This window comes from Pseudonaja textilis, chromosome 6 (assembly GCF_049901715.1).
Source record: "Pseudonaja textilis isolate UNSWEBS1 chromosome 6, rPseTex1.2, whole genome shotgun sequence".
Taxonomy (NCBI): Eukaryota; Metazoa; Chordata; class Lepidosauria; order Squamata; family Elapidae; genus Pseudonaja; species Pseudonaja textilis.
Genome location: NC_141995.1, coordinates 2997428 through 3012389, shown reverse-complemented (window position 1 = coordinate 3012389; position 14962 = coordinate 2997428). Strand labels below are relative to the sequence as shown.

Sequence of the window (14962 nt, the reverse complement as noted above, 5' to 3'; positions counted from 1 at the left end):
TCTGTGATCAATCTGAAGAGGCTGGGAGATTGGGTCCGATCCTGCCCCCACCCTCCCGGACTATCAAAGCTCTCTTGTGATCTAGGAAGGGGAACACAGCCATTTGTTCCTCTACATTAAACACTAACAATGAAGACGCCTCCTCATTCACGGCCCAACAAAAGCATAAAGGTTATGATGTTGCCCATCACTTCCAAATTGCACAAAAATACACAGCCCGGATGCAGATGAAAGTCAGCAATGAATATGTCTTTATTCCATAAAATTCTGTTAAGCTTTTCATATATAATAAGTAGATTTTTTACTCAGTTCTAAATAGCTGGGTTTGCTGCAATATATCTGCTAGACTCTAAAGCAAGCGCAAAGATTTTACAAGCAAATCAAATTACAGGCAGTGCTCATTTAGTGTCCGCAACTGGGACCAGCAACTTGATCATTAAGTGAAGCAGCCATTTAAGTGAAAACCATAGGACGGCAACTGTGCTTAGTTCCTTTTTGTTTTGCTCATTCTTAATATTTCCTTCAGCCAAACTATTATTCTCTTTCCCTCTGAATCTTGGCACTGGGTAAAGAAACAAGTAAAAATAAAACAGAGGAACTCTGTGAAAGTTGTAAATGAAAGAACTGGTTATTAAGGAGGGGTGGTTGTTGTTTTGCACTGCGGTAAACAGTCAAACCGTTGTTAAACGAGGCAGCTGCTAAACAAGGACTAGCCGTCCACAAGTCTATCTTCCCCAAAACACCGCATTACTTTCATTCGATTAAAAAAAAAAGATGGTTTTTCATTTGTTGCACAGAGTGATTTTGTGTTGGTTTAAAAATAATAATAATGACAAAATCCACAAATTTAACACGGATATAACAGGCCTCAGAACAAAGTCAAGATTTTTTTTTTTCCAAATCTCCTTCTGTATGACTGCATTTGAATAAAGAGGGGTTTTTTTTCCCTCTTTTGATTTATAATGGTGATTAACTGCTTTAGCTTATCGTGGTGCTTATTTTGTATACATTTTCCATCTCAACAGCGACGTTTCACATTTGGTGAACCGATTCCCTGCTAATATGTATTTTCCTTCTCTATATTCACACACGCACAGGTGTGTGTGTGTGTGTGTGTGTGTCTGTGTCTGTGTGCCTGACAACACACCAAATGCGTCTGATGAGCAGGACTATCCCTCCGTAAAAGGTTTCTGCCGCCAGTTCATCTTTAACACACCTGGAATTTGCCAAACCGACTCCCAGTCTCATCCTCTTCAAATTTCTATACAGGGAAGCCCTCGGGTTTCGTTTAGCGACCATTCAAAGTGGTACAGGTAGTCCTTGACTTATAAGGGTTCACTTAGTGACTGTTCGAAGTTACAACAGCTGAAGTCCAACCTTCTGGCGAGCCAAGTCAATAGGGAAGCCAGATGAACAACCAGGTTCCTAATTTAAGAACTGAGGTGATTCTCTTAACAAATGTGGCGGCGAAGGTCGTAAAACGGGGGCAAAGATCACTTCAACAAATGTCTTGCTTAACGAAATGGGGCCCAGCCAATCTCATTGTACACATGTTGTGCATTGACAATGAAAGATTGAATTGAATTGAATTGAATTGACAGAAATTTTGGGCTCCGTTGTGGTCTTAAGTCGAGGACTACCTGCAAAAACATCGAAAAAGGTGATTTATGACTAGTTGTTTCTCTTGGAATTGCCGCGGGTTCATGTTTATGACAGTTGCAGTGTCCCATCGTTGGTAAAGTCAATTGCGGGGGGAGCCTGATTCACTTAACGACCAGGATTCACTTAACATCCACAGCGGTTCACTTCAAGTAGCAAAAATGTTAAAGGTACTTAAATTTAATAGCTGGAGTTCCCAGCAGGGTTGTAGGTGGAGCCAGAAGAGGCAGTTATAACTGATTGGTCAGAGAGGGCGGCTCCTGCGTGAGGCAATCGGCCCTGCTATTGGTTGCTGTGGGTGCGGAGGGGCGGTTCCCTTTTTCCCGCCTTTTTTTTTTCCCCTTTAGTAGGCTCTGCGATTTACCTCATGATGTTAGCAATGTGCCTGACTGTCTTTTTTGATTGTACAGATGGATGTAAATCTATATATTTATATAAAACTGCCAGTTTGGGTCAGCATCTCTCTGGCTCCATTTGGACAAAAATTTGGACAAAAAAGGGGCTGTGAATTAGATGGCTCGGTTGACTGTTTGGATCAAAGAAAAGGAAGAGAAGAGAAGAGAAGAGAAGAGAAGAGAAGAGAAGAGAAGAGAAGAGAAGAGAAGAGAAGAGAAGAGAAGAAAAGAAAAGAAAAGAAAAGAAAAGAACAGAAAAGAAAAGAAAAAAAACAGAAAAGAACAGAAAAGAACAGAACAGAAAAGAAAAGAATACAAATACTTCTATTTCTACTCAGAAACTGTTTCTGGGCTTTTTGTGTTTGTGGTGGAAAAAAAGAAAACACGAAACTTTGATTTTGGGTTTTACCGATTTGATAGATTTGTTGTTATAGAAATGGCCAGTTTCAACAATTTATGTAAAAAGTAAACAGTTGAGCTTTGATATTTAAGGCCTTATTCTACTGCACCGAAGGGAGTCAGAGAAAGTCAATGCCTTTTTTCTTTCTTTCTTCCCTTTTTCTTTCCCTCACTTTTCTCTTCCCTTTTTCCTTCCCTATTATTTCCTTTTGCATTTTCTTTGCATGCTACACTATAAACTGATAAAAATCGTTTGGCAGAAAGGGGGGGTTTTCCTAAATTGGGCACCACTTGCTTAACAACCGCCTTGCTTAGCAGTGCAGATTTGGGGCTCAATTGTGGTCGTAGGTTGAGGACTACCTATCTGTGGATTTCGACTCTCCCAGAAGGGCCCACCCAGCCAGCATATTGCCTGGGGAATTCTGGGAGATGTAGTCCACACAACTGCGTTAAAATAAACCATTTGTCAGAAATGGTATAGGGTTTCCTACTTGAGCAGAGGGTTGGACTAGAAGACCTCCAAGGTCCCTCCCAATTATGTTATTCTATGCCTGTGATGGCGAACCTATGGCACGTGTGCCAGAAGTGGCATACAGAGCCATCTTTGAGGGCACGCAAGCGTCGCCCCAGCTCAGTTCCACTGTGCATGTGCACGCACCTCCCACCATCCAGCTAATTTTCAGGTATCTGCCGTGCATGCATGGGGGGCGCATGCGGGAGACACGTGCGCATGCGCAGGGTGGCGGGGGAATGTGGGGGGAGCACAAATATGCGCAGGAACGGGGGGAAGCCTGCACATGCACAGGGAGGCGGGGCAGCATGGGGGGGTCGCATGTGCATTGCAGGGTGCAGACACGCATGCGCGCACTGTTGGCATGCGACGACAAAAAGGTTAGCCATGACGACTCTATGCTATGCTATTGTATCCTTATTCTTAACTCCTGTTCTATTTCTATTCTATAGTTTCTAAAGTTGAGAAGCTAAGCCGCTAAGCCTTGGCTGAAAAATTGACAAGAGGAACCAGACGATGCCCCTGCTCAAGGAAGTCCATCCTTCCTGTATGTTTTTCAGTCTGTCGTGCCTTGTCATATCCACAGCCAGCTCCTACTCATCAAATGCAGCAGATACTGGCTCAGGGATGAAGGGAGTGGGTCATGAGTGGCAAACGCAATCTGAAATCGGACATAAAGAGGAAAAACGGAGGAAGGGGAAAGGGGAGGAGATGGGTTACACAAAGGGGGGAAAAAACAAAATGTTTATTCCAGGCCTGCGTTAGACCACCGCCTGCACCAACAAACTGCTCTACACAACATGGAACCCCCTACGACACTCAGGTGGGCTAGGTTTACTTCTTCTGGGGACTTCCTAGGCAACCACATTTTTTTTCTAGGCGTTTCCAAACTGGGCAACTTTTAAGATTGGCGGACTTCAACTCTCAGAATTCCTAAGCCAGCCGTGCTGGGCAGACCACAACGTGAACTAAGAGCGAGAAAAGCTTAGAAAAAAACACCGGATCAAAACGATGAAGAAAATGCAGGTGGCCCTCCACTTACAAACATTCCTTGAGGGACCATTCGAAGTTACAATAGCACTAGGAAAAAAGAGACCGCTCCGCAGCATCCCCGTGTCCGAGTGCTCAAAATTCGGATGCTCGGCATCTGTAGGACGTTTGCAATGTCCTGGGGTCACGTGATCCCCCTTTTGTGACCAGCAAGGGAGCAACTAGACTCCCTTTAACAATCGTGTCCCTAATTTAACGACTGCCGTGATTCACTTCACGCTGAACACAACTGAATCACGGCAGTTGTTAAGTTAGGGACGCGGTTGTTAAGGGAGTCTGGCTTTTCCCCGTTGACTTTGCTTGGTCAGAAGGTTGCCAAGGTGATCACGTGAGCAGTGGTGGGATTCAAAAAGTTTTACCACCGGTTTGGCGGGCACGTTTGCATGCGTGCACACACTTTGTGTCCGCATGCCAAACACGCACCTCCTGCCTAAGCCTGCACTCTCCCAGTCGCTTTAGCAGCTGCCGCGCGACACTCTTCTGTGCCGCGCAAAGCAGCTGCCCTTCAAAAGCAGGGAACAAAGGTCAGTATGGGAGCCCCGGCAGGCAGGCGGGCCCAACAGTGGAAGGGCGGAGAGACCTGGTTCGGTCTCCGCTGCTCATCGCCGCTACCGGCTCGGAAGAACCGGGACGAACCGGTAGAATACCACCGCTGCACGTGAGCCCAGGACACTGCGGCAAGAAAGGTCGTAAAATGGGGGCAAAACAAGCTCAGCAACGGAAAAACTGGGCTCAGTGGCTGTTGTTAAGTTGAGGACTACCTGCACGTACGGAATTGGATGCAGAGGGTCTCTCTAAACCCATGTTGTTATACTCATCGTGGCTTTTCAACCCTTACAGACTGAAGAGGGTCTAGGTTGCACCTTATTGGACCGGCACTGAAACTACAGTGTAGGTTGGGACACCTGTTCAAGAGGAGGACCATCTGTAAAGGCAGGTTGACATCTTCCCAGAGGGGACAGCCCCCAGATATTTTCTAATGCAACTGATCTGGCAGAATAGATGTGTCAGGGATCCTACTGTTTAGAAGCTAGACTTATGGGGGAGGTCCCAGGTGGTCTTCTCTGCCGTAATGGCCACTTAAGGAAATATTCTATACACACAAACACAAACACCAAGTGATATTAACTGCATCTCTATTGATTTTTCTAGAAGTCCCTCAAAATATGGCTCCATCGTCAGGCCTGGGAGCCTGGTGAGATCTTGATCCATTGTTTTCATTATCATTTGTCGCTTTCACTCAGCTTTGTGATTTTTTTAAAAAATTAATAATGATTGGTTTTTATATGTCTGTTTAACTGATGTACATCACCCAGACTCTCAGCTACACAATTTGGGATGAACAGCCTTTGAATGGTGTGGGAGTAAGGAATGGATTTCCAGAGGAAAAAAAAATTGCAAACTACAGGAACCAGGAGTGCCGCTCAGGTGACTCTGAGGACACAGATAAACCTCCAAGTGCTTCAAGGACCCACTAAAAGGATGCAAATGACCAGCTGTCTGCAAGGAGTATAAATCCTTCCCTTCCCCACCATCCAGCCAGAGGTGAAGAAGCTTCTGGGGTGAGAAGCGAAACGTCTTCAAAGAAAAACCAGAAAGTCCAGTTGCCTCTTCAAAAAAAGCCACCTTTGGGACAACCAGGATCTGAATAACAGAGAATCTCTAAAGACTTACACCACCCAGAGTCACTTTTTGTAAGATGGGCAGACATGAACACCACCGGCATTGACAAAAATCCTCACCAGTCAATTGCAAAAGGCAGCTCTACTCGGAACAGCTTACAACCTACGACAAAACCTTAAACACCTCCACATCTGCCTATCCCAAGTCCTTCAGAAAGACTCAATAGGCAGACAGAAATGTCAAATCTGAACATCTGGTTGACTGTGCAAGGAGCCACAACAATAATAACCGCAGCAGGCAGTTTTTCTCTGAACAGCTTCCATCTAGCCTTTAATACCATCCACATTTAACAATGTCATTTAACACATTTAACACAACGACATTTTCCTATCCCGGGTCCTTGGGAAGGACTCGAGAAGTGGATATAAAAACACCAAATCCAGTCTAAAACATCTGGCGACCAACAGTAATGAGATAAAACATAGTTTCTCACCTGAATTTTTATGGGCCAGGTGAAGTTGCTGACGTAGACGAAGAAAGTGATGTTGGGATTGTTGCGGAAATCGAATTTCTCATTGGAGAAGCTGTCCTTATATTCCTTGACCTGGTTCTTTGAAACCACCGGAATCTCCTCTCCGGCCTGTGTCCCAGCTTTTGAGCAATTTAAATGAATAAATAAATAAAAATTAGAAAGGACACTGATGTCAGGATCTTTGGAGATATAGATTGAAACTGTCATTTAATCATGGTGAACCCACTGACAGCTGTTGACCCGGTCACATTTATTAAATTTCATCAATCGCTGAAGGTTGCTGGGAAGACGGCTGAGTGAACAATCAGAATTCTTATCTGGAGAGAAGCCAAATTATTTACGGGTAGTCTTATGACCACAATTGCAGCCAAAATTTACGTTGCTAAAGTGAGTAAGCGTGAAAAGAGGTAATAAATCATTTTTTTTTCAGTGCCTTGTGACTTCAAACGGTCACTAAACGAATAGACTAAATAGCCCAATTCCTTGTGTGCCGATCTCCAGCAATATTCCAGCCAGGAACGGTAAAAAAACCTTGACATTTTAAACATGTCCTCAATTGCTTGGTTGGTAGACAGTGTTTGCTTGGTTTTATGTCTTGGGAGAAAGCTGACAGCTTAAATTTTAGCAGGAACATTTCTGGACACGGTTAGAAAAAAAAACCCCAAGGAAACCTTCTCACTCCTCTAAGAAAGTGAACAGGTGACCAAGGGTTCAGGGTTAGATCAAACTGAACCTGCTTAAGTGCAGAAAATGTCCACGTTGAAGCAGGGTGAACTACTACGGCCCCTTTACATCCATGGACTTCCAATTCCGGGCTGCCTCAGGAATTCTGGGAGTTGAAATCCATAGGTCAGTGATGGTGAATCTTTTTGTTGTGGTGTGCCCAAAGCACGTGCGTGCCAACACCCACAAAGCAATGCGCCCCGCTCCCCTGAACATGCACACGCAACACCTCCGCCCTGCCCCCTTACGCATACTGCGCATATGCGTGCCTCCCAGCTGATTTTCAGTCCGTTTGAGGCCGTTTTCCCCCTCCCGGAGGCTCAAGGGAAGCCTCTGCAGCCTTGGGAGGCTGAAAAATGGGCCCATTTCACCACTTCCAGTATTTCCAGAAGGGCCTGTTTTTCAGCCTCCCAAGGCTGCAAAGGCTTCCCTTGAGCCTCCGGCAGGGGGAAAACGGCCTCAAGCGGGCCAAAAATCAGCTGGGAGGCGTGCGCATGCGCAGTGCAGGTACGTTTGGCTGGGGCTCATGATGCCCGCATAAATGGCTCTGCGTGCCACCTGTGGCATGCATGCCATAGGTTCGCCATCATGGCCATAGGTCGTAAAGGGATCACAGTCACCCATCCTTGCTTTAAAAGGTGCTGATCTTTCCACTCTACGGTGCTTAATATGGATCATCAAACTGCCAAGAAGAGCTGACTCCACTTTCCTTGCTACCGTCAGTAAACGGCTGCATAGATGCTATTGGTGGGAAATATGAACATTTATGCCCACCGAGCCGAAGTAGAAATCAGATTTTAAAAATGGATACTCTTATTTATTTCTCAGGCCACCTTGATGTACAAACAGTCAAACCACATCTCAATCAATGTACAGGCTTAGTGACTATAAAGGCATTGAAAAAAAATGGACATTTGACCAGCCATTGCAACATCCTCATGGTCATGTGATCAAAATTCAGGTGCTTGGCAACTGGCATGTACTTATGACAGTTGCGGTGTCTCCCAGGGGTCATGTGATCACCATTTGCGACCTTGCCCACCAGCTTCTAACAAGTCAGTGGGGGAAGGCAGATCCGCTTAACGACCGTATGATTCATTATGATTATAGTGATTTAACAAATGCCTTTATTTATTTATCTATTTTCTTTCTTTCTCTCTTTCCTTTCTTTCTTATTCATTCATTCATTCATTCATTTATTCATTCTTATTTCTTAACCACCTATCTCCTTCACAGAGAGCTTTGTCAACAACAGAAATTCTGGGCTCAGTTGTGGTCGTAAGTGGAGAACCGACTGTATGCTATTGTCCAGCGGAGAATCCTATTAAACCCACAAGTCAACGAGAGATAAAAAGAGTGGCTTTTGCATATAAAGAAGCTGTATGTTCTCCAGGCTGTCCTCGACTTACGACCACAGTTGAGCCCAAGATTTCTGTGGCTAAGTGAGACATTTCTTAAGTGAACTTTGGCCCGTTCTACGACCTTGGTTGCCACCATGGTTAAGTAAATCCCCACAGTTGTGAAGCTAGTCAATCGGTCGTTAAGTGAATCTGGCTCCCGCCTTGACTTTGCTTGTCAGAAGGTCGCAAAAGCAGAGCATGTGATCCTGAGATATTGCAACCCATTTTCATGCTCCTGTTGGAGTCTGACTCCAAGGGAGAGATGGAACAACTGACAGGGAGTGGAAGTTGTGGAGGAAACTAGGGAAGGGCACAGGCCGGGTGGGCATTCAGAGGAAGACCCAGGCCCGTCCCCTCTTCATCCATGCAGGGAGGAGAAGATAAGGGAGAAACATGAGTGGCATGGTCTATGGGGGAGGAAGGGGCCCTGATCCCCTTCATGAGCTGCAGCTGGGAGGACTGGTAAAAAAGACAAACTGCGCAGGGCAAAGTTGCTGGAAGCAAAGCGTTCACTCTTGTCAGAGCTTATCTGTGTTTTGGCTTCCTCTCAACTGTGGTTGCTGCGTTATCTGGTAGAAGTCTGAAATTAATCACCCTTGCCTGCTGTAGTAATTCCTCCAGTGTGGTTTTATTTCGAATTTACTTTGGGTGCGGACTGCATTTACTCGCTCCGTAAACTGTTTTCTTTAAGACTTTGATATCCAGCCGAGGAAAACTGGGCATCGGGGCCAAGTTTCTTTTATTTTGGGGTCTTGGTTATTTTTGTGTCACACCCCGGGTCATCACACCCATCACAGATATGAATCAGTTGCAAAGAATCTGAAGGTTTGATCGTGTGACCATGGAGATGGTCTTAAGTGTGAAAAACAGACATGTCACTTGTTGAAGTGCCGTTGTAACTTTGAAAGGTCACTAAACGGACCATCATTAAGTTGAGGTCTTACCTGCACTGGGGAACATTTCTCACCTGCAAAGCTTGTCGACCAAGTGATGTTGAGGTTGAAGTTTTTCGAAGCATTGATAAACATGTCCAGGTCTCTGTTTTGCTGATTTTGAGAAAAGAAAAGAGACAAAAGAGGAGTTAATGGCTTTAAGCATCAGGCAACCTCTATACTCGTGATGGCGAACCTATGGCATCCAGAGCCATTTGTGCAGGCACGCGAGCCCCAGCCAAACTTACCTGCATTGTGCATGCGCATGCCTCCCAGCTGATTTTTGGCCCGTTTGAGGCCTCCCGGGGGCTCAAGGGAAGCCTCTGCAGCCTTTGGAGGCCGAAAAAACGGACCCATTTCGTCACTTCTGGAAATACCAGAAGTGCCGAAACGGGCTGGTTTTTCGGCCTCCAAAGGCTGCAGAAGCTTCCCTTTGGGCCTCTGGGAAGGCCAAAACATCCTCCTCCATGCTCCCAGAGGCCCTCTGGACGCTGAAAATGGGCACTTCCGGTATTTCCAGAAGGCCCATTTTTCGGCCTCCCAAGGCTGCAGAGGCTTGCCTCGAGCCTCCGGGAGGGTGAAACGGTCTCAAAACGGGCCGAAAATCAGCTGGGAGGCGCACGCATTCACAGTGCAGGTAAGGAGGTGGGGTGTTGCACGTACATGTGTGTGGGGGGTGCATTGCATTGTGGATGCTGGCACACACGTGCGTGCGCGGGGCTTCGGCACACCACAACAAAAAGGTTCGCCATCCCTGCTCTCTACAAAACAGTTGGCATCATTTTGGTAAAAATAATGTGGGCCCCCGTTTCAGATCTGCCTCCTCTGTGTTAAAAACAACACGCTAATAGGGTTAATATTACCTACTTTTTCATTTTTCAAGGAACTTGGTCTGCAGTCAGCTCCCTAGGCAAAGCAGGAATGAAGACCCAAAACAGGAAAGCAGACAGACCAACAGACGTGCGTCAAACCAAGCAGTCGGAAAAGCATGAAATACTCCGTCAAGGTATTTTATTTCAGAATCTAGATTCAGCAACGTGAAAGGAGTTCGGATCCAGAATTTGAAATATTTAGATAGTCTTTGGCTTACGGCCCCAATTGAGCTCAAAATTTATGTTGCTAAGCGAGACATCTGTTCAGTGGGTTTTGCTCCCATTTGACCACCTGGATTACTCTTATGAATTGACACACGTCAGTTGCCCCTCTTTAGATACTCCACCAGGTCTTATGCATGGATTAGGGCACCTGAGGCCTTTCTCCCCATTTGCAGATCTTAGACCGTAGAGCTGAAGGCTAGGAATCCACAGGATGGAACCTATGGCCGTGGCTCTGCGGCCGCCGAGCATGGCAAAACTGAACGCAGATTTACAAAATTGGCCACAGTAACTATTCCCTTTCAATCTTCTCTTTGATTTAAAATGAGCTTCCACAATTCATTGTCTAATGTTTCTACACAATACACTTACACAGGGGTGGGATTCAAAAATCCCAGCAACCGGTTCACTGCCCGGTTGCTGGGTGGGCAGGCCATGGTGGGCGGGGCCTACCAGAACTTCCGGGAGGCCCGTTTTTCACCTTCCCCAAAGTCTGCAGGCTTCCCTCGGACCTCGGGGGGGGGGTGAAAATGGCCTCCCGCGGAGTCTGGAGACCCTCCGGAAGCTGGAAACTGGCCCGTTTATGGACTTCTGAAACTTCAAGTGGAAGGGCTACCCCTTATCAGAGTCATCATGGGTAAAGAGTAGGAATGTCCAAGCCGATCGCCTTGTAGCAAGGTTTCATGCAGAAAATCCAACCAAGCCTGAGGTTTTGTGAGCATAAGCTTCCGTATTGGCAATCAATTTGTTTTGTGTTGTACAGGTCACCTTCAAAAAGTGAGGGGAGCCGAATGTCAACTCATAAAACATTTTGTACACACGTTTTATAGTTGTCAACAGAAAGAAGGGGAGCCATTTTACCCCCTCCCAGAGCCTCCGCACGGACCCTGCCCTTACCTGCATCCAAAACAGGCCACGTGGAGACGCCTGGGAGGGGAGGGCATGACCAGCCAGTCGGTTCAACTATCGGTTCGGCGAACCAGATGTAAATTTAACACCCGGTTCACCCGAACCGGTCCAAACTGACTGAATCTTACCCCTGCACTGACTTTGTTGGCTCGCCACAACAAAGAGACCTTCCTTTAATAACCCTATGCTAGGTTGACGGATCTTACCAACCTCTTCCGGTGTTGCCACGAAATTGATTGCGGTGTAATAGCGATCATCTTCTTGGGAGAGGCTGAAGGTGAACTGATAGTCGATGAGAAGGGTATCTACATGGAAGCATAGCAAGGGAGAGTTAGGAGATACGGCCTCGGAACAGGAGTCCTTGCCTTACGACGGCAAACCGAGCCTCACATTTTTGTTGCTAAGTGAGCGTTGCCCCCATTTGATGATCTTTCTTGTCCCGGTTGCTAAGCGAATCCCTGTAGCTGTTAAAGTTACACGGTCGTTAAGGGAATCTTGCTTCCCTGTTGACTCCGCTTGTCGGAAGGTCACAAACAGGGGAATCGCGTGAGCCCGGGGACACGGCGACCGCCGTAAATATGAGTCAGTTGCCAAGCGCCTGGATTTTGATCGCGTGACCACAGAAGGATGCTTCAACCGTCACGTGAAAAATGGGCGTTCCATCACTTTTTTTTTGGTGTGCCAGTGTAATATTGAACAATTACTAAATAAAATGGCTTTAAAACAAGGACTCCCTATATAAGCCAAGAGCAAGCAGAAGGCAAGTGGCTTACAAGTATTAATATTTATTTGTTTCTTTGTTTCTTTATTTCTTTATTAAATTTCCATGCTGCCCATCTCCCCCACAACGTCACTCTGGGCAGCTTACAAATGATAGAAACAAGTCAACAACAATAACACAGATTAAAAGACTCAAATGAACCAACATTAAAATCTTATTAAAGGCTGCGATAAGACACTCTTAATTGTGTGTTGTTTTAATCTTTTAATAGCTCTTTTTAATGGTTTTATCACCCATTAGCCGTCCAGAGTCATGGGGTAGGAGAGATAAACGGTGGCATTAACATTTAATAAGCAAATAAATAAAATTAAATTAAATCAACTCGCTGATAAGGCCTGGTGGCGCAGTGGTTAGAGTGCAGTACTGCAGGCTAATTCTGCCAACTGCCAGCAGTTCAAGTCTCACTGGCTCAAGGTTGACTCAGCTTTCCCTCCTTCCGAGGTGGGTAAAATGAGGGCCCAGATTGTTGGGGGGCAAGAGGCTGACTCTGTAAACCGCTTGGAGAGGGCGGGAAAGCACTGTGAAGTGGTATATAAGTCTAAGTGCTCTTCCTTCCTTCCTTCTGTGTTTAAAGCCCATCTTCTAAAAAGATGTCTTTTATTTAGGAAAGCATCAAATTGGCAAAGTCCATGGTAATTCCGGATCTGACACAACCCGGAATTACCCCACCACACTAAAAGTTAGAAACAACCCCCAAAAGTCACATTCTCCAATAGAAATAATTCAACGTTGCTTGATGTCATAAATCTCCACTTCATGGGGCCTCAGCATTGACAGCTCGTTTCCCACGAGAAGAAGAATCGCCTAGCCTAAACAACTCTCTCTTTATCTCCACTTAGGAATGTGGCAAGCCCGAAATCCTTTCCCCCATGACCGCCAAAGAGAAAGTAAGAAAAAGAATATATACTAAGCCTAATTAAAATGGCTACACATGTCAATTTCGGGCTTGACACCTTCCTTCCTTCCATTTCTCACTCTCCTTTCTGGTGGCTCAGTGCTTAGAATGCAGTATTGCAGGCTGATTCTGCTGACTGCCGGCAGTTCGATCCTGACCGGATCAAGGTCAACTCAGCCTTCCGTCCTTCCGAGGTCAGTTAAATGAGGACCCAGATTGTTGGGGGCCAGAGACTGACTCTGTAAACTGCTTAGAGAGGACTGTGAAGCACTATAAAGTGGTATATAAGTCTAAGTGCTATTGCTATTGTTCTTCCTTTTCTCCTTCTCTCCTTCCTCGCTCCTTCCCATCCATCCATCCATCCATCCATCCATCCATCCATCCATTCTCTATGCTGATGATGTTTCTCTTCAATGATAATCTAAAACTATGCAACACCACAGACAATGCTGCTACCCTTCAAAAAGACCTTGACTATGTATCAGAATGGTCAAACAAATGGCAACTTCAAATCTCAACAAATAAATGCTCTGTCCTACATATTAGCAAAAAAAAATCAGAAAATAAAATACAGGCTGAATAGTCAAGACCTTGTTGAGGATCCAAACTCTGTCAAGGACCTTGGAGTACTCATCTCTAATGATCTAAGTGCTAGAACCCACTGTAACTACATAGCCAAAAAGGCATTAAGAGTTGTTAACCTAATCCTACGTAGCTCTTTCTCTGGTAATATCACACTACTAACTAGAGCATACAAAACATTTGCTAGACCAATACTCGAATACAGCTCATCTGTCTGGAACCCACATTACGTATCTGATATTAATACAGTTGAGAAAGTCCAGAAATATTTCCCAAGAAGAGTTCTCCACTCCTCTACTCGTTGCAGAATAACTTATGCCACCAGACTTGAAACTCTAGACCTAGAAAACCTAGAACTATGCCGCCTTCGGTCCGATCTAAGTATAGTATATAAAATCATACATTGCAATGTCCTACCTTCAGCCTCAACATAACAATACAAGAGCAAACAATAGACACAAACTCAAGGTTAACCACGTCAAACTTGATTGCAGGAAATACGACTTCAGCAACAGAGGGGTCAATGTCTGGAATCCTCTACCTGACTCTGTGGTTTCTTCCCCAAACCCCCAAAACTTTAACCTCAGACTGTCTACTATTGACCTCACCCCTTTCCTAAGAGGTCTGTAGAAGGCGTGCATAAGCGCCCCAACCTGCCTCCCGTCCCTGTCCGATTGTTTCTTTTATTTTTCTTATATGTACCCATTTCGTGTATTCATAACTATGTTTTTACTTATACCTATTATCTTGTAAGCAATTGACAGACAGACAGACAGACAGACAGAAAGAAAGAAAGAAAGAAAGAAAGAAAGAAAGAAAGAAAGAAAGAAAGAAAGAAAGAAGCAAGTAAGTCTAAGTGCTATTGTCCTTTCCTTTTCTTACTTCCTTCCTTTCCTTCCCAGTGGTTAGACTGCCGTATTGCAGGCTAACTCTGCCCAATATCAGAAGTTTGATCCTGACCTGCTCAAGGTTGACTCAGCCTCCCATCCTTCCCAGGTGGGTCAAATGAGGACCCAGATTGTTGGGGGGCAAGAAGCTGGCTTAGAGAGGGCTGGGAAGCACCATGGGATGGTACAGGTAGTCCTTGACTTACAGCCATTCGTTCAGTGAGCGTTCGAAGTTACAACGGCAAGGAAAAAAGCGATTTAGAAAGGTTTTTCACACTTACGACCGTTGCAGCATCTCCATAGTCACATGATCAAAATCCAGGCACTTGGCACCAGATTCACATTTATGATGGTCACGGTGCCCTGGGGTCACGTGAACCAGATTCATTTTAACAACTGTGTTCCTAGCTTAACAAACATAATGACTGTGGCAAGAAAAGGTCATAAAATGAGGGAAAACTCAATGTTTCCCTTTGCAACACAGATGCTGGCCTCGACTGTGGTCGCAAGTCGAGGATTCTCCCTGTATTCTGTTTAGTAGAAGAAAGCAACTGAAAGAGCCTTCAACGATCTAGCAACCCTGCGCGCTG

General features: G+C 45.4%; 1 protein-coding gene across 2 annotated transcripts in view; it reads right to left on the bottom strand.

Moving 5' to 3' along the window:
* Window positions 1-14962, bottom strand: part of ATRN (attractin) — a 199042-nt gene that overhangs the window by 60500 nt on the left and 123580 nt on the right. Inside the window, exons 22-25 of one of the 2 annotated variants that reach the window (XM_087935677.1) lie at window positions 11438-11532; window positions 9260-9338; window positions 6131-6288; window positions 2455-3625 (exon numbers count right to left, since the gene is read on the bottom strand). In XM_087935677.1, the coding sequence (XP_087791803.1) occupies window positions 3539-3625; window positions 6131-6288; window positions 9260-9338; window positions 11438-11532 (419 nt within the window). In that variant the 3' untranslated portion in view covers window positions 2455-3538. Of the gene's footprint in view, window positions 1-2454; window positions 3626-6130; window positions 6289-9259; window positions 9339-11437; window positions 11533-14962 lie in introns of those variants that run through there. The other variant, XM_087935676.1, reaches the window with a different exon arrangement.